Source organism: Elgaria multicarinata, chromosome 11 (assembly GCF_023053635.1).
Source record: "Elgaria multicarinata webbii isolate HBS135686 ecotype San Diego chromosome 11, rElgMul1.1.pri, whole genome shotgun sequence".
Lineage (NCBI taxonomy): Eukaryota > Metazoa > Chordata > Lepidosauria > Squamata > Anguidae > Elgaria > Elgaria multicarinata.
The window spans coordinates 29,742,106-29,767,242 of record NC_086181.1 but is presented as its reverse complement, the minus strand read 5'-3'; the positions used below and the strand labels follow the sequence as shown (position 1 = coordinate 29,767,242).

Here is a 25,137-nt window from a genome sequence, read left to right as displayed (position 1 = left end):
AATGAGGAGAGACTGAAAGAACGGGGCATGTTTAGCCTGGAGAAGAGAAGATTGAGGGGAGACATGAGAGCACTCTTCAAATACTTGAAAGGTTGTCACACAGAGGAGGGCGAGGATCTCTTCTCAATCATCCCAGAGTGCAAGATACGGAATAATGGGCTCAAGTTACAGGAAGCCAGATTCCGGCTGGGCATCAGGAAAAACTTCCTGACTGTTCGAGCAGTATGACAATGGAACCAATTGTCTTGGGAGGTTGTGGTCTCTCCCACACTAGAGGCCTTCAAGAGGCATCTGCCAGGGATGCTTTAAGGTGGATTCCTACATTGAGCAGGGGGTTGATGGCTTTTTAGGCCCCTTCCAACTCTACTATTCTATGAACACAGCAGTAGCAGAGTGACTTGGGGTGCAATCCTGTGGAAGTTTAGACAGGAAAAAAAGTCCTCCAACTCCCAGCATTCCTGGCTCAGGAATGCTGGGAGTTGTAGGACTTTTTTTCTTAAACATGCATAGGATTGCATCCTTCGAGCCAGTGAGGAGGAGGAGAGGCCAGCAACCTGAGTCCAAGACACTGTGGAAGCGACTGCCATTATCCCATCAACAGTAGCACTATATTTGTCATTTACTGTGGTTTAGGGTTAGGATTGCTAGCATTTCCCTTAATAGGTGCCCCAATGTGGCCCTCTTGGTTTCCCCATGTGGCCAAGCCTCTTCTACCTGGCCCCACCCCCTTCACCACAACAACCAATCAAGTGATTTCCAGCCTTGTTGCAATTTTTTCCCTCCACTCTAAAAGGTTAAAATGCCTCTAAGATTCAGTTGCTGGCAGTAAGAGGTTTCAGCTCAAATGTGCTGGTACTTTTGGCCCCGCCCCTTTGCCTTTGTCCCCGCCCACCCTTTGTCCCCCCGAGGGGACCCCCCGAGAGCTTCTCCAAAATGAAATCCAGCCCTCAGGTAGGAAAAAGGTTTAACACCCCTGATATAGTCCCATTTGTTAATATTGCGACTTATTGAAAATCCAAAACTTAAGTTAATATTGTGGTTTGTCTCTTTGTCTCTGGAGTGATTGCAGTCTACCATTCTTGGTTATCAAAATTTGAGGGATTATGCTTGGTTGGTTTGATTTGTGTAAAGAGTTGGCATTTAAAACATGAACCCACCTGTACACTATGCCCAGCATCTAAGGTCCTCCTCTGAGTGCCTACTCCAAAGGAAGCTAGGAGGATCACAACAAGGGAGAGGGCCTTTCCCCCAATTATGGAATGATCTTCCCGACAAGGCTTGCCTGGCACCAATATTGTTATCTTTTCAGTGCCAGGTTAAGACTTTTCTCTTCTCCCAGACAGTTAACAACATGTGCTGAGTTTGTTTTTAACTGACCCCAGAATAGTTGTTTTAAAAGGATATTGTTTTTATGCTTTTGATGGTCTTAAATTTTGTATATTTGTTTTTAATGTTTACTGCTTTTAACTTTTGTAAACCGCCCAGAGAGCTTCAGCTATATAAATGTAATAAATAAATAAATAAATGCGTTGTCTGAAATGGGTTCAGCTTGCGGCAACCATTAAAAGAAGTTCATAAATTAAGCTTTCTCTCTCGACTTCCAGGTTCCACGATGAACGCAGCCCGGAGGTCAGCCCGGGTGGATTCGGAGGTGACGGAGTCCCAGATGGAGCCGTCCGTCAATGCCACCGAGATGCCCACCAAGGAGAACGTCTTTTCTGACATGAAAGACAAATTCATGAACAAACTAGGAAAACTGCCAAGTAAGTCAAGCCGAGCTTCTGGCTGCCTCTGATCCCAAGATTTCAGATTGGAGTGCGGGTCGGATTGAAACAGGTTGAGAGGGTCTCAGATGGTATCCAAATGATGCCTAATTTTGTGGAGTCAAATTGGCATTGAATTAGGTTCGTTTTCAAATTTAGCACAGCGAATACACAGGGCTGACTTCCGCAGTTCTACGCAAGCTACTGAAATACCATCTTTCCTTCTTATTAAAAAGAAAAAGAAGAAGCATGTTTCGTGTTCTCATGAAGCTCTGCTTGAAGAGCACGTGGGCTTGGTCTGGTCCGATCCCTAAAGCCAATGGGGGTGTGTGTGTGGAGACTGAATAAGTGTTCCAGAGGGGAGGGCTTGAGGGCTGTGTAGATCTTTGCCCCTGACAGCCATGACTAGAAGGTCTAGAATAAATTGTGCAAAGTTATACAAATTCATATTATAAAGTCTATACAAGCTGCAGAACTCAGGGTTTTTTTGGCACAGAATTCCACTTATTGGCACACAGCTTGGATGGGGCTTAGTGTAAAGTATACATAAACCTAATTATCTCCCATGTGCTCCATTGTCCCCTTCCTTGTTACGCCTATGGATCCCTTAGTAACAAGGAGAGGCGGAAGGGAGAAGCACCACTGAAGCTGGGCGAGGAAGAAGAGGCGAGGCTCTGGTGCTAGTGTCAACAGTAAAACTGGCTTTGTAGTTGTTGTTTTTAAAAAAGTTTTTCTTGACGATGTATCATAGATGTGCTCAACGTTTCGGATTACTGAGAATCCTTCAGGAGCTAAAATAAATTGAATTAATATACTGTTATTAAAAGGGAAAGGAAAGGAACCCTTGTGCAAGCACTTGAGTCATTGCTGACTCCTAGAGGGACGCCTGCTTTCGCTGACGTTTTCCTGGCAGACTTTGTCGCGGGGTGGTTCGCCATTGCCTTCCCCAGTCGCAGTTCCCTTTCCCCCAGCTAGCTGGGTACTCATTTTACTGACCTCGGAAGGATGGAAGGCTGAGTCGACCTGAGCCGGCTGCCTGAGAACCAGCTTCCACTGGGATCGAACTCACGTTGTGGGGAGAGTTTCGGCTGCAGTAACTGCCGCTTACCACTCTGCGCCACACGAGGCTACTGTTAAAAGTAGTACCTTAAATTAATATACTGTTAAAAGTAATAAGTATAAGTAATATACTTATTAAAAGTGCGCCTTAAATTAATATACTGTTATTAAAAGTGTGCCTTAAACTCATTATCAATCTTATATAGTATGCAAGAGAAAAGACCAACCTGTAACACAAAATGAGTAGTGTTGCTTCAGTGGATTATTCTGAGACTCACTCTGGAACTGGGATTATGTCATTTGGTCTCAAGTGGACTGGATTGTAAAAGTGACTTCACATCGAGTTTTTTCTCTTAAAAAGTGAATGTGCGGCGTGAAGATGTGCAGGTATGGATGTGAGCATAATGCAGGTAAAAAAAAAAGCTATGTTATAAAAACTAGAGTTCCAATGGTCGTGTTAAGAGACAATAGAAATGCTATCAAGATGTTCTAAATGTCCATGTCCATGTCGTTTGATATATGCTATGTTGTAAAATTTAAGGTACACTTTTAATAACAGTATATTAATTCAATTTATTTTAGCTCCTGAAGAAGGATTCTCAGTAATCTGAAACGTTGAGTGCATCTATGATACATTGTCAAGAAAAACGTGTTATTATTATTATTATTTATTTATATAGCACCATCAATGTACATGGTGCTGTACAGATTACACAGTAAATAGCGAGACCCTGCCGCATAGGCTTACAGTCTAATAAAGTTGTAGTAAACAATAAGGAGGGAAAGAGAATGCAAACAGGCGCAGGGAAGTGTAAACAGGCACCGGGTAGGGTGAAGCTAAACAGTATAGAGTCAGAACAAAATCAATATTTAAAAGCTATAGGGAACAGAAAAGTTTTTAGCTGAGTTTTAAAAGCTGTGATTGAGTTTGTAGTTCTCAAGTGTTCTGGAAGAGCGTTCCAGGCGTAAGGGGCAGCAGAAGAAAAAGGACGAAGCCGAGTAAGGGAAGTAGAGACCCTTGGGCAGGCGAGAAGCATGGCATCAGAGGAGCGGAGAGCATGAGCAGGGCAATAGTGTGAGATGAGAGAGGAGAGATAGGCAGGAGCTAGACCGTGAAAAGCTTTGAAGGTCAACAGGAGAAGTTTATATTGGATTCTGGAGTGAATTGGAAGCCAATGAAGAGATTTCAGAAGTGGAGTGACATGGTCAGAGCGGCGGGCCAAGAAGATGATCTTAGCGGCAGAGTGGTGGACAGAGACCAGCGGACTGGTGTGAGATGAAGGAAGGCCAGAGAGAAGAAGGTTGCAGTAGTCCAACCGAGAGATAACCAGTGCGTGAACGAGAGTCTTGGCAGAAGAGACAGACAAAAATGGTCGAATCCTGGCAATATTATACAGGAAGAAACGACAGGATTTAGCTACTGCCTCAATATGAGGAATAAAGGAGAGCGAGGAATCAAATATAAAGCCAAGACTACGAGCTTCCTTGACTGGAGTAAGCGTGACATCGTTGACAGTAAGAGAGAATGAGAGGTGAGGAGAAGGTTTAGGAGGAAAAACAAGCAGTTCAGTTTTTGCCATATTAAGTTTCAAACGACGATGAAGCAGCCAGGCTGAGATATCTGAGATATTGTTTTTTAAACTACATTAAAGCCAGTTTTACTGTTGACACCAGAGCCTCGCCTCTTCTTCCTGGCCCTGCCTGAGTAACAGGCCAGATAACTGTTTTCCTTCTTTAGACTAATCAATGGAGTGTTAAAATGTGTAATCCACAGAGAGATTTTTCAGGCAGACTTCGATGGGATTAGGTGGCTCTGGTGAAAGAAGCTGGAGTTTAGGCATGAAGGAGGAAATTGGAAATGGAGTGGATTTTCACCCCCGTGTGTGTCAGTGACACAAAAGTGGGAAGGATTGCAAAGGCTTGTAAGAATCACATCATATGGATGAGGAGCTCTTAGATGGACTTAGGGGAAAGTGTGAAACAGGCACGGAAGTACAGTGATGGAGTCTTAGCAAAGCATTTCACCCATCTTCACTGCTGAGCTTACACTTCACTCTCAGTCACTCTTAGTAGTGGCTGCGTCCCCTTGAACTCGCCTTGAATTTAGAACTGTGCAGTCCGACAGTGCAATTAGAAGAGCAAAAGGATCAGTAGCACAATTAGGACCAACTAAAATATCACAAAGTAGTGAGCAAGCTTCCAAGTTCACCAAAACTCTTCTTACGGCTGGATGTTAAACGAAAATATAAAAACGAAAAACAGGGCGTGGGGGATAGAAAGGATGTTACTATCCTTTCTAAAGAAGCCAAGCCTAGAAATTTCAACACTTTTAAGATGGAATGGACTGCTTAAAGACCGGGGTTTAAGTAAGGCAGAGCCTAATGCAAAAACAAATAAAAATAAACGTTGGGACAAAAAACAACGGCGAATTCCCCCACCTCCTGTGAAAAGCTAAAAGCCAGCAATTATTTGGATCTGTCTCAAGCACACATGGTTCCCTCGTAAGGGAGAGAACAGGAGTAAAGAAAAACATGGGAGTTTTAAGCTGGCAAAGATGAAGGTTAATTTTAGATGGTGCACTAAGTGCAGAGTCAACAGAAGCCAAATTTGCTAATGTTACGTAGTAGCTGGAAGCCACTTCCACCCCACTCCTGCATAGTAAAGTCCTAATGGTATCACAGGATGAGAAGTCCAGAGGTATGTATATCACCCAGGGGGAGTTCGTGTTTTTAAAGGAACAGCGTGGTTTTGTACCATGTCCCCATGGTTACCTCTCTGGTGAACCTTGTAGCTCACACAGGAAGCGCCGATGATGTGGTCATGATCCATGTAAACTAGGGATGTGGGGCGGAGGATGCACTTGGTTCTCAATCTAATATAACACGACCTAATTTCAACTTCACAAGCCAATATACAAACAGGAGCACAACTACCTTTCGTTTTTCACATTTCTTCGAACTTTACGCGACTCTTAAATGTGTCCGTTGGGCAAAAAGGCATTCGTAAATGCACGCGTTAGGGGAAATAGCACACAACTAGGCATAAATAAAACTAGGCCCAAGAGCTGGATTTATGTTTGGCGACGCTCTTGGGGGTGCATTTCCGTGGTGGGAGGGACCAACATGAAAGGGGCAGGACCGAAGGGAACAGACGGGAGGACAGAACTGCAACATCAAAGGAAATTTTTAGCTTAAAACTCTTACTGTTAGCCACTGCCTGGCTGAGGAGCAGCATTTCACCTTTTTAGAATGGGGAAGAAATTTCAAAAGCTGAGAAATCACAAAGATGGCACAGCCATCTTTGGAACCCAAAAGTGCCAAATTGGAACCCCAGCAGGACTGGATTTGGCCCCTGGGTATGAGGTTTTCTACATCTGTATTTGGGGGAAATACCTGCAAAACATTGGTATGTTAAGACTTTAGGGTGACCATATGGAAAGGAAGACAGGGCCCCTGTATCTTTAACAGTTGCATAGAATTAGGGATTTCAGCAGGTGTCATTTGTATGCATGCAGCACCTGATGGAATTCCCTCTTCACCACAACAGTTAAAACTGTTTTATACCTGGTCAAGAGGGCAGGTCTCCTGCAGCTTTAACTGTTGTGATGAAGAGGGAATTTTCCCAGGTGCTGCATGCATGATACAAATGACAGCTGCTAAAATCCCTTTCTCTGTACAACTGTTAAAGATACAGGAGCCCTGTCCAGCTTTTCATTTGGTCACCCTAGTTAAGAGAGATTGTATACAAAAATATGCATACGAATTTTCATTAGGGATGTTGGAAAAATCTGCCAGGGGATGGGGGTGGGTGGGTGGAGCTCAAGGAATTTCCATTAATTTGGTTCCCTGGGCTTTGGACCATTTTTATCTGGGGGAGCCCAACATGTTCTGCAGCAAGTTGGGAAAGTTCACCTTTTCCTATATTTTTAAAATTTTAATAATAATAATAATAATAATAATAATAATAATAATAATAATAATAATATTTCTTACCCACCTCTCCATTTTGATCGAGGTGGGGAACAACAGTAAGTATAAAATACATAAAATACTGATTAAAAACATAGTATACATTGTTAAAACATCCTAAAAAACTTCCTAAAAGTATCCTAAAATTCCATTGGATAGGGCTGCCAAAAGAGATCAGTCTTTAATAAAATATACTCACAGTTTGTGCTAGTTTGTATAATGTGTGCAAATTACACAAATTGCAGCCAGAATTTGTGCAAATTTGCGCTAATTGAGGTCACAGATGTCTGTTTTGCAAATTACAGCCGGCTCAGCAGAGTTTGGGGGGGAAACCATGGCTCGGCCCGCTAATGCAAACCGAGCCAAGCAGCCCACAGAACTCCGTTGAGCCAAAAGCAAGGTGGAGTTCCAAGCGACGGATAGCGCCAATTTTTTGTGCACGTGAAAATGTGTATCATTTTTTTGTATAGAATTTTTTAAAAAAAATGCAAACTGATGCAGAACCTGGATGGGATGAACTTGGGCACTTGATAAAATACAAACATCACAGAAAGTGACAGAGACAATTTTTCCCGGTGCCAAGCATCACCTACCTGAAGGTTCACGTGGAGAACCCATTGACATTTTATCTCCCAGACCTTACAATAATCTCTAAGGCCTCATCTACACCAAGCAGGATATTGCACTATGAAAGCAGTACAAAAGCGGTATATAAAAGGCAGGAGCCACACCAAGCAGGATATAGCGGTATAAAAGCAGTACATGATATGTGTCAATGGGCCCCAACAGTTGTCAGTGCACTTCAATACCGCTATAAAGCAGTAGCGTGGCTCCTGCCTTTTATATACGACTTTCATAGTGCAATATCCTGCTTGGTGTAGATGAGGCCTAAATCTCCCCTCCAGCTGAAGCATCTGCATTGCACCATAACCACCCAACTGTACAAATACCTACATTTAAAATGTAAGGAAAGGAATTCTGCATATGCTCTGGAGGTGTCTGCCAATTCCTGGTTCAAACCTCCACTCAGACAACAGCTTGCTGGGTGCTCTTAGGTGAACTCCTATCTCATCCTCATCTCCCACTCATCAATAAGAGGATGATAATACTACCGGTCTACTTTACAGGGCTGTTGTTGAGATTCCTGAGCCAATGTGATTTGAAGAGGTTGGGGAGGGGGGAATCATTGCATAAATACTAAATCTTGAGACCATAGACCGTTGCTCTGCCCCAGAATCAGCCGCTGCTCTCTATTCTGCTCCACTCCAGTACCGCCCTGGGCTTTGGCCACCATCCTCATTGTCGCTGGCCTCCTGCTTCTCTGCTGCTGCTTCTGTGCCTGTAAAAAATGCTGTGGCAGGAAGAAGAAAGGGAAGAAAGGCAAAGACAAGGTGAAGGCACAGATCAACATGAAGGAGGTGAAGGAACTAGGCAAGAGCTACATTGATAAGGTGAGTGGCTGGCAGCTTCCCCGAACGGCATCGCACAAGGCGGTTTCCTCCCTAAAAGAATCCCTAAATCGCCTGATTACAAGCAAAAGCCTATGTACATGCATCAGTTTGCTTATGATCAGGGGTCCACGTGTTTTCTGTCCTTCTCCAGGCTTGAGAATCCTCCCTGATGCTGCCCTCGCCAGATCAAAGGATGCACTCGCCAATGGCGATCTGGCGAGGGCAATTGTGGACCCTTCGCATATGATTCACAACAGGCTTCCCCACGCTGGTGCCCTCCAGATGTGTTGGACCGCACCTCCCCTTGTTTGATGATGGGAATTGTAGTCCAGCACATCTGCAGGGGACCAGCTGTGGGGAAGGCTGATATTATACAGGAAAGGAGAAGGGCCATCGCTGAGTGGAAGAGCGCATGTTTTGTGTACCCAGAGCCCACGTTCAGTTTCTGACCAAGTCAGAAGGATTGACGAGCGAGTGACGAAATCGAATGCGTAGTTACAAGATGGGGGATCCTTGGCTCAGCAATACTATAAGTGAGGAAGGTCTTGGAATTGCTGTAGATCACAAGCTGAATATGAGCCAACAGCATGATGTTGGCTCATATTTACTTAGTATTCGGTTGCTACACCAATTCCTGGATAGGGGTGATCTAGCCATGGTCATTCATGCACAGGTAACCTCACGATTAGACCACTGTAATGCACTCTATGTGGGGCTGCCCATGTGTGTGGTTTGGAAGCTGCAGCTAGTGCAGACCACAGCAGTTAAGGTGCTCACAGGGACACCTAGCTCTGCTCATATAAAACCTGTGTTAAAGGAACTGCACTGGCTGCCTGTTAGCTACCGAGCCACAGACAAGGTTATGCTGTTATCCTAGAAAGCCCTAAACAACTTGGGACCAGCATACATAGCAGATCGCCTTCCCTTATATGCACCTGGATGACAACTACGATCCTCAGTGGAGGCCCTACTGGCCATTCCAAGACGAATAGAATGCCACCATGAAGAACCTCATGGTGGAAGGTTCTTCATGGCCTTCTCCGTGAGGCCTTCTCCGTAGTGGCCCCCACATCTTTCAAACGCCTCCTGAAAACATGCCTATTCACAAGGCTTTCCCTGGATTTTAACTTAGCTGGTTTTATATTGCCTTTTTAACTTTTATTGTTCCCAATTTATCTATATTTGTAATATTTTATGTTTTTTAATTGTGCACTGCCCAGAGAGCTTCAGTTGATGGGCAGTCTAAAAATGAAATAAATAAATAAATAAATAAGATTAAATGAGGCTGCAAAAAGCGCAAATGCTATTTTGGGCTGCATTAATAGAAGTATAGATTCCAAATCACTTGAGGCACGGGTTTCCCTCTATTCAGCACTGGTTAGACCTCATCTTGAGTACTGCATCCAGTTCTGGGCACCACACTTCAAGAAGGATGCAGATAAGCTGGAGGCGGTTCATAGGAGGGCAACAAGGATGATCAAGGGTCTCGATACAAAGCCCTATGAGGAGAGACTGAAAGAACTGGGCATGTTTAGCCTGGAGAAGAGAAGATTGAGGGGAGACATGACAGCACTCTTCAAATACTTGACAGGTTGCCACACAGAGGAGGGCCAGGATCTCTTCTCGATCCTCCCAGAGTGCAGGACACGGAATAATGGGCTCAAGTTACAGGAAGACAGATTCCGGCTGGACATCAAGAAAAACGTCCTGACTGTTAGAGCAGTACGACAATGAAACCAATCACCTAAGGAAGTCATGGACTCTCCCGCACGATAGGCATTCAAGGGGCAGCTGGACAGCCCTCTGTCAGGGATGGTTTAATGTGGATTCCTGCATTGAGCAGGGGGTTGGACTCGATGGCCTTATAGGCCCCTTCCAACTCTACTATTCTATGATTCTATGAAGAGGACTTCTGTTTAGGTCTCCAGAGAAGTGCTCCCAGTTAGAGTGGACAATAGTTGACTAGATTATTATTATGATTATTTATTTATATAGCACCATCTATGTACATGGTGCTGTACAGCGTAAAACAGTAAATAGCAAGACCCTGCCGCATAGGCTTACATTCTATTAAAATCATAGTAGAGCGATAAGGAGGGGAAGAGAATGCAAACAGGCACTGGGTAGGGTAAACAGGCGCAGGGTAGGGTAAAACTAACAGTATAACAGTATAAAGTCCAAACAGCATCAAGTTTTAAAAGCTTTAGGAAAGAGAAAAGTTTTTAGCTAAGCTTTAAAAGCTGCGGGACAGCAGAAGAAAATGGGCGAAGTCGAGCAAGGGAAGTAGAGACCGCTGGGCAGGCGAGAAGCATGGCGTCAGAGGAGCGAAGAGCACGAGCGGGGCAATAGTGTGAGATGAGAGAGGAGAGATAGGAAGGAGCTAGACCGTGAAAAGCTTTGAAGGTCAACAATGGTTTGACTGAAGGCTGGTGTCAGAGGTTGGCGTCACGGGGCACCTGCCAAGGCTTCAACAAGGGCACTGTTGTTGACTGCCAGAGCCCCCTGGTCCTGTTGCTGCTCTTCCTGCTACTGCCACCTGCTCTCCCATCCTGTCCCTTTGGCCCAGATGACACGCCATGGTCCTGGGCAGAAGGAGGAGCAGCTAACATTGCCATCTCACTCAGCTGCCCTTTCTTTCTATTGCATCAGTGGGGATCGGGACCGGAAGCAGAGGGAGAGAAACTGGGCCATCGCAAGGTGGAGGAGAGGGGTCCGCTGAAGTCCTCTTGCCCAAGCCTAAAACCTGGAACCGTCATTGGTCGGCATAAAGCAGCTTTAGGGTGACCATATGACCAGATTTGCCTGGATTTGTCCAGGTTTTTGATGGCAAATCCGGGAGGGGGAGGGGAAATCCGGATTCCCCCCCCCCAAAGAGCAGCTCTAATGGGAATTAACAAAAGTGCTTATTACTCTGTCATTTTTTAAGATAAAGACATGAAACTTGGCACAATGGTAGCTATTAGGAAGGGCTTTAGTCATACCAAATTTGAAACAGATCCGTTCATCCATTGATTTTTTAGGATTTTTTTAAAAAATTAAGGTTTTAAAATTATTATTTTTTAAATCATCATTTTTAAAGATAAAGAGATGAAACTTTGTACCATGATAGGATTTAGGTAGAACTTTAGCTACACCAAATTTGAAACAGATCCGTTCATTCATTGATTTTTTAGGAATTTTTTTAAAATTGAGGTTTTAAAAATATTATTTTTAAAATCGTCATTTTTAAAGATAAAGAGATGAAACTTTGTACCATGATAGGATTTAGGTAGAGCTTTAGCCACACCAAATTTGAAACATATCCGTTCATCCATTGATTTTTTAGGAATTTTTTAAAAAATGAGGTTTTAACATTATTATTTTTTAAACTGTCATTTTTAAAGATAAAAAGCTGAAAGTTGGCACCATGATAGCTTTTAGGTAGAGCTTTAGCCGTACCAAATCTGAAACAGATCTGGGGCCAGTAGCAAACCCTGTTAACAACAACAGCAGCTTGCAATGAGTGAAGATACAGTCAGAAAAGATATTTGAGGGAAGGAGAGAATGTAACACAGAGAGTATAGCAAAAGCTTCAAAGTACAGCAAAACCTACAAAAGTAGGAGTGAGTGAAGTTAATTTCAGATGCATTGAATCTCTCACTTGTTCTTTCAGTGATTTTAACATTAAGATGTTATGTAGAACAGATTTGTCTTCAATGTGTGTTGTAAAATCAGACATGTGACCAAGGCTATGTTCGGGTGGGCACGCCCCCTTGGTGCTGGACACGCCCCCTTGGGGGCGACCATGTTGTCCTTCTTTTTGGTTTCCAAAATATGGTCACCCTAAGCAGCTTCATAGATGCAATATTATAAATGTCCTATATTTAAGAAAGGATATACCCCAGATTGGAGGCCTTGAGATGAACCAGGTGGGAATTGTGAAGGAACCAGCTTTGGCTCCTGGCAAAAGAAACCAGAAGGCCCAAAACAGACATGGAGCTCCATAATCAGATTTCCGGACATATTTGCCCCACCCCCTGCCAAAGCTGTGATCAAAAAGCACTGGTGCTTTGGAGATGTTTATCCCGCGCTGCTTTCCCTTTCTTAAACCCACCCTCTCCATCGCTGAAGTGTGATTATCTATGATGCAGAAAAACTACAGCAGGGATATCTCCAGGAATCCCCAAAGAGGGAGGCAGAGAGGGCTAGGGACCTGATGGAAATGAGTGAGACTCATCCTTGGATAAAAAGGCAAAAGAAGGTGGGTTGGTGGCGGGGGAGACTATTGTTGTAATAATCAAGCTGAGGAAGAACTGCAGCACGTCTTCTCGGGTGCAGCAACCGACTGCACTGCCTCGCTTGTTTCCCTTGGAAGCAGAGCTTTGCTGTGGAGAGAGGAGCTGAGCGATAATGTGTGGGCAGAGAGAGAGAGAGAGAGATTGAAAAGTAGGGCCAGCCCTCCTATTAGGCAGAGTGAAGCAGTCACCTCAGGCGGCAGATAATGGGAGGCGGCATTAAAGTGTTGGAGCTTGGAGGTGACAGAGTTGTGGACCGTGCATTCTGTGCTGTCTCCTCTCAGCTCGTTTGCTGCCTTCTGGTGTGTGGCGGATGCTCTCCCATTCTCAGTGTTGAAGGAAGATTCATCTCTCAGTCCGGTCAGTTTTTGGACCTAGAATGGGAGGAGGTGCCATCTTGTTTTTGCCTCAGGCAGCAAAGTGTCTTGGCCTGGCTCTGCTGTAGAGGCCGAGCCCTGGACAGTGAGCTCTTGGTTCTTCTACCCTTCTGCAATCTTCATGAACCATCTTTTTCAGTTGGGAGGCTTTTTAAATTTAATATTGGACAGCCTTGAGTCCCCACCACCCCCACCTCAAAAACATTTCCAGGGACTCTGGTTACCTCCCCACCCCCCATCTCCAAAGCAGGGCTTACAACCATTTGGGTGTGTGAATTACAACAAGAAATAGCAAGGATAAAAGGTCAATCTTCTCTTCTCTGGATGCTGGTTCTCCTATCAAAATCAGAGAACTTCTCTGCAGCTACTTTAAAGGGGTGGGTGGGGAAATCACGAGATCCCAACAATACAAGAACCCAGCTGGATCAGACCCAAAGCCTATCTCATCCAGCAGTCTGATTTTCAGATTGGCCAACCAGCTACCTCTGGGAAGACCACGAGAAGGACGTGAGTGCAACAGCACCCTCCTGCTCAGGTTTCCTAGCAACTGGCATGCGGAGGTACGCTGCCTTTGATACTAGAGTTCATATCTAGCCATCCTGGCTCATAGTCATTGATAGCTTTTGCCTCATATCACAGATCGGTATTGACCCAGCAAAGCAAAGGATCAAAGGATCTGTGTTTTTGGCTCCTTGGGCCACTGGCCATGACCTGTGGAAGACCAAGTCACAGTGAAGAACAGAATGTCTAAGAGTTTCTAGGATGATACTATAATTCTGACACTTCTCCACCTGTGTAGTGGAGCTAAGGTTTTCAGGGACGCAGTGCTGGCCAGCACTTTTTGATTGCTGCAGAAAGATGAATTTCCTCAGCAATAACACATTTATTTATTTATTGCATTTATATCCCACCTTTTTTCCTCCAAGGAACTGAAGGTGGTGTACATAATCCCCCTCCTCTGCATTTTTATCCTCACAACCACAACCCTACGAGGTAGGTTGGGCTGAGTGTCTGTGACGGGCCCATAGTCACCTACTGAGCTTCCATGGCCGAGTGGGGACTAGAACCCAGATCTCCCGACTTCCAGTCCAACACACTAACCGCTACACCGCATTGTCCCCTGTTGTAACGCCAAGTACTGGGGATAGCTTGGTCTTGAACGGGCCATGAAGGCCCATGAGCTTTACAAAAGGGCCTGCTCCTCATGGAGATGAAAACTGCTAGAACCTGTTTGTTTGAAATCGATCAACACAGCTTCCTGTATTTTGGGACTCTCCTGTGATGAGCGCCTGCACTTGAAAATGGACCACGGTGCCACCGCTGTATTGCTCTAGCACAGCCTTCCTCAACCTGGGGCGCTCCAGATGTGTTGGACTGCATCTCCCAGAATGCCCCAGGCAGGGGCATTCTGGGAGTTGTAGTCCAACACATCTGGAGCGCCCCAGGTTGAGGAAGGCTGCTCTAGCATATTGGGTAGCTCTAACTTACGGGGCTGGATGGGATGAGCTGTCTTGAGCTGCGCTTAGCTGAAGCAGCTAAGTGTCTAATCTCCCTTCACTCCTGAGGCAGCCGGCCGGTGACCTTGAGATGCTGAGCTTGGGTACAGGATGGGGAGGATCTTAGAGGAGACAGGAGAGGGGGAGGTTCCTCAGGGGAGCCACCTGGGAGAGCTCTTTCACTGGCTGCCTACAAGAGCTAGAGTTTTCAGCATCTTGGGTATTCTGTTATGCTAAGCATCTCTTTCATTAGGCTTTGATGCAGCCAGCTCATGAGCAGAGGGCAAGGAGCTTTCCATTTGGGAGTTCCTGGAGTAGGGAACTAGAGTGGCGTTGCTGCCTGCGTCAACCTGTATGTTAAAAACCTGATCAACCTTTACACAAGAATGAGAAACCAGGAGCAGATTATGTTGTGTTGAATATATTACTTTTCTGCCCTTGATCCTAATGGCATCCTCATTGGGTTTATGGCCTTTTCTTCTTTCCTTCCTTCCAGGTTCAGCCTGAGGTAGAAGATTTGGACCCATCGCTGCTACAAGAGCCCAAAGAGGAGAAGCCTCAAGAGAAGTTGGGGAAACTCCAGTACTCACTTGACTACGACTTCCAGAGCATGCAGGTGGGCTTGGTGAATGCTTGCCCTATCTCACCCTGCGGCAGCCTGGCCTCCCTGCTCTTATCCATTTGGGACAGGGTGACCATGTGGAAAGGCAGACAGGACTCCTGCATCTTTAACAATTGTGTAGAAAAGGGAATTTCAACAGGTGTTATTTTGTGCATGCAGCACCTGGTGAAATTCCCTCTTCATCACAACAGTTAAAGATGCAGGAGCCCTGTCCTCTTCACCAGATACAAAAGGGGGCAGGGCTCCTGCAGCTCTAACTGTTGTGATGAAAAAGGAATTTCACCAGGTGCTGCATGCATACAAATGACACCTGCTGAAATTCCCTTTTCTACACGACTGTTAAAGATACAGCAGCCCTGTCCTCCTTTCCATATGGTAACCCTAATTTAGGATCCTAATTTAGCTCATGTCTTGGCAAAATATCAGAAATGCATCCTCCAAAAGAAAACAACAAAACAAAACACACAAAAAAGAAAAAAAGAAAAGAAAAAGATGCTGATTTACATAAAATGTGCATTTTTTCATTGATATGTAGAGATGCAAATATAGGAACCATTACTCTATTTTAAATAGAATTACAATCCATCTCAACATAATTGAGAAGACTGTGACCAGGTGACCTATGTGCCTGTTCAGTCTGTTGTCCAGGTGCTAAGTGGCCCTTCAAATAGAGGTCTGTCCTCTATAGCATAGGACATACGGCCACCCAACCTCCATTACCCTGTGCTCCTGTCCTGGAGAAGTTAAGAGTCCTCCCATTCTGCGCTCTCTCCACAGGTGGTGGGGGTTGAAAATAATTCTGTGGGTGTGCAGAGGGGAGGAGCCATAGCTCAGTAGCAGTAGAGCGCATGCTTTGGCTATGAAAGGTCCTGGATTCCATCTCCAGCGCAAAGGATCCTGGGTAACTTAGCCTGAAACCACTGGGGCTTTCAGACGGAGGGCTCCTAGCATGACCAGCCAAAAGGGTTTGTTCCACCTTTTCCTCCCTGATAGATTTCCTGTGGTAAAAACAAACAAACAAGATGGGGAAACAGTGGGAAAATATAGGAGGCTAACAAGTGGAAGACGGTAGTGACTTGCTGCTTTCCCCCACCCCCTTGAATGAGGTAGGGTGATTGCAGCATTAAATCCTCCTCTGAAAGCACCCCTGGGGAGACTGCTGTCAATCTGATGCAGAGAAAATAATACTTACCTGGCTGGCAGGGCCAAGGGTCTGACTCTGTGGAAGGCAGACTCCTGTATTCCACGTGTTTTCATTTTAAACCCTTTTCCCCAGCTGGTGGTGGGCATTATACAAGCCGCTGACCTCCCAGCATTGGACATCGGGGGCACCTCTGACCCTTATGTCAAAGTCTTCCTCCTCCCAGAGAAGAAGAAGAAATATGAGACCAAAGTCCATCGCAAAACCCTCAACCCCACCTTCAATGAGTCATTCACCTTTAAGGTAAGTTACCTGTCCGTCCCCCTCTTTCATTTTAGTGAAAGGTCCAGCAATGCACCATGCACAGGGCCAGCCCTGTCATAAGGCAGAGTGAGGCAACTGCCTCAGGTGGCAGAAGATGGGGGGCAGCAGTGGCAGTCTCCTGGCTATTTCTGCTGAGCGTCCCTCCCAGGCCATTACCCTTAGTGGCAGGACAGAGCTGAGTGTCCCACATGGGTTGTCTTGCACCTCCTAAACTAACCTGCTGCCCTCTGGTGCAGTGTGGGATACTATCCCATCACCTGTGCTGAAGTAAAAATAAAACTCCCAGTCCAGTTTGCTTCTGTATGCAGAGTTAAGGGGGAGGGCACCATCTACTTTGCCTCAGGCAGCAAAATGTCTTGGGCTGCAGCCCTGACCTTGCATTTCTTCCCCATCCACCATATTACATAGAGCTTTGGCTATGGAGCAGTATATAGATGATGATGATGATGATGATGATGATGATGATGATGATGATAATAATAGAACCACCTTCCTGTTTAGCTCTGCTTTCTCTCCATACTTTTATGGATCTGCTTCCCTCAGTTTCACACCTCTAGCAAAGCAAGTTGTGGCATTACCCCACAGTTCTGCCCTTAGGTATGTCTGTCTTTGTATGTCTACTGAGTGCAGAATGTTGGATTGAGTGGGTGTGGCTGATGATGCTGTGAAAGGAGGGAGGAGTATAAATGGGGGGAGTTAGTTGGTTGGGAGTTGGGAGTGTCAGTTAGGATTGTCAGCGGTGTGGAGAGTGAAAGGAGATAAGATAGGGTGACCATATGGAAAGGAGGACAGGGCTCCTGTATCTTTAACAGTTGCATAGAAAAGGGAATTTCAGCAGGGGTCATTTGTATGCACGTCACACCTGGTGAAATTTCCTCTTCATCACAACAGTTAAAGCTGCAGGAGCTATACTGTGACCAGATTTAAAAGAGGGCAGGGCACCTGCAGCTTTAACTGTGGTGATAAAGAGGAAATTTCACCAGGTTCTCCATATATACAAAAGACACCTGCTGAAATTCCCTTTTCAATACAACTGTTAAAGATACAGGAGCCCTGTCCTCCTTTTCATATGGTCACCCTAGATAAGATTTTAAGAGACTTAAGATTACTGTCATTATAAAAACTAGTAGATTAAGCAGGTTACCTTGAATTTGAAGTAACTAAGATCTGTTAAACAAAAATGAACATTTTATTTTGTTTTGTTACTTCAAACCACATGTCTGCTTGGCTTTATCACCTGCTCTACAGTTACTGTCGTAAACACCTTACATGTAACCTTCAGCTTATTACATACACAGTAAAACCTTTTCAGATTCTAGCCTTTACCCTCTCATATGAGGGAAAGGTTGCGTTTTACCCTACCCTCAGGTTGTTCCAGTGGCGGTGCTTGGCTTGAGGAGGATTTGTGTGCAGCAAGGCCTGATGTGTGAGGCTTGTGTCGTGACATAAGTCCTCTGCAAAGCATGTAGAAGGTCCTAGGTTTGATCCTCGTCATCTCCAGATAGGGATGGAAAAATTCCTACCTGAAACCCTGCAAAGCCACATCCAGTCACTTTCGACAATACTAAGCTATCAGCCTTCCTCAACCTGGGGCGTTCCAGATGTGTTGGACTGCATCTCCCAGCTGGCTAGGGCATTCTGGGAGTTGTAGTCCAACACATCTGGAGCACCCCAGGTTGAGGAAGGCTGAGCTAGATGGTCTGACTCAGTTTCCGATGTCCCTAGTCCCTTCTTATCCATCGTGTCCAGAGTTTCATCCATCACCGTTGTGTTTGACACTTAGATTCCCTACTCGGAACTGGGGGGCAAGACCCTCGTCATGGCCGTCTATGACTTTGACCGCTTTTCCAAGCACGACGCCATTGGTGAGATCCGTATCCCCATGAACACGGTGGATCTGGCGCACGTGATCGAGGAGTGGCGGGACCTGCAGTCGGCCGAGAAGGAAGAGGTAGGGACCATATTTCAAGGCCACGGCATCTAATGGAAACCCGGGTTGAACGCCATGCTGGGGACCTCGAAATATGACCGCAGCGATGTGGAGGAGCCGATTTTCCATGAGGAGCTGCCACATGGCCAGGGCCACATCTGAATGGTCCAACCGCAAGAGCGGGAGACCTTCATGTGGGGTCCTGACCACAGAAACTGCATCCCATGGGGGTAAAGGGTGCTAATTATATATGAACTCTTGGCAAAAGAGGAATCTACCACAGGAGTGTTGAACCTGTTCCATCTGGAGGTCCGAATTCCATTCTCGGGGGCCGCATCTCAGTGGTGGGCGGGACCAAAGAGGCGGGCCCAAAAACTACTAGTACATTTTAGCTAAGTCTTGGGAGAGGCAGTTCAGCCTTTTAGAATGGGGAGAAAACTGAACAGAAGCCACCACAGAATGGGTAATCGGGCAAGTGGGGTGACCATATGGAAAGGAGAACAGGGCTCCTGTATCTTTAACATGTGTATAGAAAAGGGAATATCAGCAGGTGTCATTCATATGCACACCTGCTGAAATCCCCTCTTCATCACAACAGTTAAAGCTGCAGGAGCTCTGCCCTCTTTGCCCAGGCATATGGCGGCACATCTTAATCACCCACATGTTTAGTTTTTTTAACGGTTTTTAATGCTTTATGTGTGTATATTCTGTATTTTAGAATTTTAAATTTTGTATACTCGTTTTTATCTTAATTTTAGAATTTCTGTAAACCACCCAGAGAGCCCTGGCTATGGGAGCGGCATATAAGTGCAATAAATAAATAAATAAATAAATAAATAAATAAATTTTGTATCTGGTCATGCTAGGCAGGGCTCCTGCACCTTTAACTGTGTCAGTGAAGAGGGGATTTCACCCGGTGCTGCATGCATACAAAGGGCACCTGCTGAAATTCCCCTTTCTATGCAACGGTTAAAGATACAGGGGCCCTGTCCTCCTTTCCATAGGGTCACCCTAGAGGAAAGGGAGCAGGACCAGCAGAAGGGAGCATAGCCTTGCAGGGAACCCCAGTGGTCCAGATTGGACCCTGAAGTTCTGCACCCCTTCTCTACCTCATACTCTTTCTTTTTTTCTGAAAATGGGGATCGGTTCTAGAAGCTTCCATCCCAGCTCTGAATGAGCCCTGCTTTTCTTCCTGCAGCATGAGAAGCTGGGAGACGTTTGCTTTTCGCTCCGGTATGTCCCTACAGCTGGGAAGCTGACGGTTATCGTGCTAGAAGCCAAAAACCTGAAAAAGATGGATGTGGGGGGCCTTTCAGGTAAGAACTTGCCATCACGGCATCACGGTGTCAAGCTACTTGATATGTTAAATATGTAATGTTCAACTGACTTTCTATTGATTTTTTTACTCTCAAGTAAGCACGCGGGCCTGATGCGGGTTTGGTTTGCAAAATGCAGGATTGAAGTTTGTTTGTTTATTTATTTATTTATTTATTTATTACATTTTTATACCGCCCAATAGCCGAAGCTCTCTGGGCTGTTCACAAAAATTAAAACCATCATAAAACAACCAACAAGTTAAAAACACAAATACAAAATACAATATAAAAAGCACAACCAGGATAAAACCACGCAGCAAAATTGATATAAGGTTAAAATACAGAGTTAAAACAGTGTAATTTAAATTTAAGTTAAAATTAAGTGTTAAAATACTGAGTGAATAAAAAGGTCTTCAGCTGGCGATGAAAGGAGTACAGTGTAGGCGCCAGGCGGACCTCTCTGGGGAGTTCATTCCACAACCGGGGTGCCACAGCGGAGAAAGCCCATCTCCTAGTAGCCACCTGCCTCACTTCCTTTGGCAGGGGCTCACGGAGAAGGGCCCCTGTAGATGATCTTAAAGTCCGGGTAGGTACATATGGGAGGAGGCGTTCCTTCAAATAACCTGGCCCCAAACCGTTTAGGGCTTTAAATGTCAATACCAGCACTTTGAATTGGGTCCGGACCTGGACTGGCAGCCAATGAAGTTGTAAAAGGACTGGCGTAATGTGATCTCGCCAGCCAGTCCCTGTTAGTAAACGGGCTGCCCTGTTTTGTACCAGCTGAAGCTTCCGGACCATTTTCAAAGGCAGACCCACGTATAACGCATTGCAGTAATCCAAACGAGAGGTTATCAGAGCATGGATAACTGTAGCTAGGCTATCACTGTCCAGATAAGGGCGTAGTTGGTATATCAGCCTAAGCTGATAAAAGGTGCTCTTTGCCACTGAGTTCACCTGTGCCTCAAGTGACAGTTCTGGATCCAAGAGCAACCCCAAACTATGGACCCGATCTTTTAGGGAGAGTGCAACCCCGTCCAGGACAGGGCAAACATCACCTCGCCGGACAAATGAACCACCCACAAAAAATTCTGGTTACACAGAATTCTTTCTCAGGCCAGCGGTTTAAGAAAGGCTTAAAAGCTGAAGTAGGCCATGAGCACATGCCTTGGTTGGCAGAGGAAACACATTCACATCTATTTTCTCATTTAAAATGCCTTTAAAAGTATAGTTCATTAGTGGGGGGAGTAAGAATAATGTATTCTCTAATATAATGTAACCCCCATGATTCTAATTTCTCTCTCTCTCTCTCTCTCTCCTCCCATTTCAGATCCATATGTTAAAATCCATCTCATGCAAGGCGGGAAACGTATCAAGAAGAAGAAAACGACTATCAAGAAAAATACACTAAATCCCTATTACAACGAGTCCTTCAGTTTTGAGGTGCCTTTTGAACAAATCCAGGTAAGCTGATCCACCCTCCCACTTCTCAAAGTAGCCAATTCTGAGCCAGAGGTGTGAGATTCACCGCCCCCATTATTTCCACAAATATTTTCCTTCCGCCCAAAGGTGGCATTGCACACTCAGAACCAGTGGAGGATGGCGGCTCTGTTTTTGGTGGGGCTATGAATCCATTCTGGGTTTTAGTCAGAACCAGCCAGAACTCCAAAGGAGCTATCCAAGGTGCTGAACCTATTTGGGGTTTGGGGTTCAGCGCCTTGGATAGCTCCTTTAGAATTCTGGTTGGTTCTGCAAGCGGCAGAGGAGTAAGCTTTGCTCATCCTTTCACCTCCCCATACGGTGTGCTAGTTCTGGATTGTGGGCTAGACTTTCCTAGAGGATCAAGATCCCCTTTAGTTGCAACCCTTTGAAAAGCTCCAGGCTTTGAAGGACTGGGAATACAGAGCTTCATGAATGCCAGGTGCGTCCCATTTGCCCCCAAAGGTCATCATTTCTTCAACCTTGCTTAGCTTCCATCTGATAATAAACACCAAATTCTTTGGTGGCAGGCTTGGACCTGGGAACACCAGTCATTGCAGGGAGAGAGTGAGGATGTCGGTGGAGAAGTGATGGGCAGGAAACATGTGTTTCATCCTCTCCCCATCTGCCCCTGTTCCCCTGCAACCTGCTCCCTGAATGTACTTTTCCCCAGCAAAGTGGAACTCTCTTCCCAGGGAAGCTAGACCGGCTTCCTCCTTGATGTGCTTCAGAAGGCACGCAAAGACTTTATTGTTCCCGCAGGCCTTTGGCGAATAATCAGGACTTCTGTCTGTGCCAAGGGCTTTTAAAACTGTCATTTTAAATGTTTAAATGTTTTAATATTGGAATATATTTAATATATATATATATATATATATATATATATATATATATATAAACTTTGTATATTTCTGTTTATAAGTTTTAAAGGTTTTTTTTAAAAAAATTGTAATGCCGCCTTGATTTATTTATTTAAAGATTTTTATGCCGCCATTCAGCCAAAAAAGGCTCTCATGGCGGCTTACAAAAGTATTTCTTGACAGTCCCTGCCCTCAGGCTTACAATCTAAAAGACATGACACAAAAGGAAGGGATTGGGAGGGAGGAGGAGGAGGGGGGAAAGGAAAGCAAACTCAGTCACTACAATCTTAGTTGGAAAGTTCAGCAGTTACAGGTGACAGCAGGAGGGAGGGGGCTCTCAGCTGGAGCTGGATCCAGGCACGGTGGAGAGGTGCCTGGCTGCTGCTTCCTCCCTCTCTGGTGGCCTCTGCAGTTACAGTTGGTAGCAGGAGGGAGGGGGCTCTCAGCTACAGCTGGACCTAGGCACGATGGAGAGGTGCCTGGCTGCTGCTTCCTCCCTCACTGGTGGCCTCTGCAGTTACAGTTGGTAGCAGGAGGGAGGGGGCTCTCAGCTGGAGCTGGACCTAGGCACGATGGAGAGGTGCCTGGCTGCTGCTTCCTCCCTCACTGGTGGCCTCTGCAGTTACAGTTGGTAGCAGGAGGGAGGGGGCTCTCAGCTGGAGCTGGACCTAGGCACGATGGAGAGGTGCCTGGCTGCTGCTTCCTCCCTCACTGGTGGCCTCTGCAGTTACAGTTGGTAGCAGGAGGGAGGGGGCTCTCAGCTGGAGCTGGACCTAGGCACGATGGAGAGGTGCCTGGCTGCTGTTTCCTCCCTCACTGGTGGCCTCTGCAGTTACAGTTGGTAGCAGGAGGGAGGGGGCTCTCAGCTGGAGCTGGACCCAGGCACGGTGGAGAGGTGCCTGGCTGCTGCTTCCTCCCTCACTGGTGGCCTCTGCAGAGACAGTTGGTAGCAGGAGGGAGGGGGCTCTCAGCTGGAGCTGGACCCAGGCACGGTGGAGAGGTGCCTGGCTGCTGCTTCCTCCCTCACTGGTGGCCTCCAGTGATGCATTTGGAACCCCAGCTGGAAAGAGAAAGAAAGGGAAAGGGAGAGACTGTATTTGGGAAATGGCGGGTGGGAGACGGGTTAAGTCCATACCCAGCTATTGCTATTCTGCTGACGGTGATCACGCCTCTTTTCCCTTATCAGAAAGTCCAGGTTGTCCTGACGGTCCTGGATTATGACAAACTGGGCAAAAACGAAGCCATCGGGAAGATCTTTGTGGGCTGCAATGCCACGGGCGCGGAGCTCCGCCATTGGTCCGACATGCTGGCCAATCCCCGGAGACCAATTGCTCAGTGGCACACCCTGCAACCCGAAGAAGAGGTGGACGCAGCTGTCGGCATAAAGACCTCTTGATGGCCTTTTCCTGTTGGCCGAATTACCCGGCAGCAGTTTCACCTCCCGTCTGGAGCGAGTGGGAGTGTGTGGGTGAGGCGCCCCTGAAAATGCGTGTGTGTGGTGGTGGAGATGGCCTGTGAGCCTGTATCTTCCCTCAGAGCCATTTCCTATTGCAAAAAAAAAAAAAAAAAATCTCCAAGAGAAAAAAAATCCTCTGTTTTTTTTATCCACTGTGTGAAAAAGGAAGGAAGCTTACATAATAGTTGGAGTTAAGTGAGAGATTTACTATAGGTTTACTATGAGGCTTACAAGACAACTTGTGCAGGTTTATATATTTAGGTTTTTGATTTGAATTGTGCATTTGAAACCTAAGCCTTATGGGCAGACAGACTGGCTTTTTGACAAAAGCAGTCTTTAAAGTATTGGATATTATATTACCACACCACATTTGGGAAACAGGCCTCAAATAAACCTACTGTTTATCCTTTTTTAAAACCTTTGCTTATAGCATAGGTTCACTACAAGTTTCCTGAAAGGACACTACTTCATATACATTTTGGATACCATACTATGATGCCATGTTTGAAAACTAAACCTCATATGGAAATCTATTGTAAACATTATCTATAAATGTGTTTAAAATAGGTTTACTAAAGAGTTGTAACAAACTCTGTTCTCTGATTCCGTTGACTATACCGCTTTGGAGACTGTATTGTACTACTTTAAACAAGATCTTAGGTGAAAACGTACCAGAACCCTTTTAAAACCTAGTTGGAAAATAGGTTTTCCACAACTTGATAATAGCTTTACATTATGACAAAGACTGCGATCTCTGCTCATTTACCTTGGAGTAAGTCCCAATGGCACTTATTTCTGAGTGGACACGTACAGGATTGCACTGTAAAATTAGGGTGACCATATGAAAAAGAGGACAGGGCTCCTGTATCTTTAACAGTTGCATAGAAAAGGGAATTTCAGCAGACGTCATTTGTATATATGGAGAACCTAGTGAAATTTCCTCTTCATCACCACAGTTAAAGCTGCAGGAGCTATACTAGTGACCAGATTTAAAAGAGGGCAGGGCTCCTGCAGCTTTAACTATTGCGATGAAGAGGAAATTTCACCAGGTTCTCCATATATACAAATGACACCTGCTGAAATTCCCTTTTCAATACAACTGTTAAAGATACAGGAGCCCTGTCCTCCTTTTCATATGGTTACCCTACTAAAATAGCTTTACAGTTTAGGGTCACTGTGTCATGAAGTACTTAAAATAGTTCACTCTCCTTAGCAGCTGAAACTGCCTAAAACAGGATTGCAAAACATGTTGTATGTAGGCTTTATATATGAAACTCTAGTAAATGTGTTGTAATATAGCCTAATGATTTTATTACAAAATTTCCACAAATTCATATGACATGAAAAATAGCCATTTTCTGCTGAACTACTGTAGGAGCGTTTAGCATATGTTTGGAACATGAGTTCCCCTCCCACCTAGGGTGACCGTATGGAAAGGAGGACAGGGCTCCTGTATCTTTAACAGATGTATTGAAAAGGGAATTTCAGCAGGTGTCATTTGTACGCATCTGGTGAAATGCCCTCTTCATCACAACGGTTAAAGCTGCAGGAGCCCTGTTCTCCTTTTCATATGGTCACCCTACCCCCCACCCCACCCCATAGATTACCACAGTTGTCCGGATTT

General features: G+C 45.4%; 1 protein-coding gene across 1 annotated transcript; it reads left to right on the top strand.

Annotated features, from left to right (window-relative positions):
- Positions 1 to 23,552, top strand: SYT5 (synaptotagmin 5; the record flags this gene model as incomplete). Its single annotated transcript, XM_063137286.1, has 9 exons — positions 1 to 25; positions 1,605 to 1,763; positions 8,060 to 8,241; positions 14,885 to 15,004; positions 16,287 to 16,454; positions 18,259 to 18,426; positions 19,604 to 19,721; positions 21,049 to 21,182; positions 23,244 to 23,552. Coding segments are annotated over 9 exons (1,284 nt in total), but the record flags the coding sequence as incomplete, so codon positions are not given.
- Between the last annotated feature and the right edge of the window lie 1,585 nt (positions 23,553 to 25,137).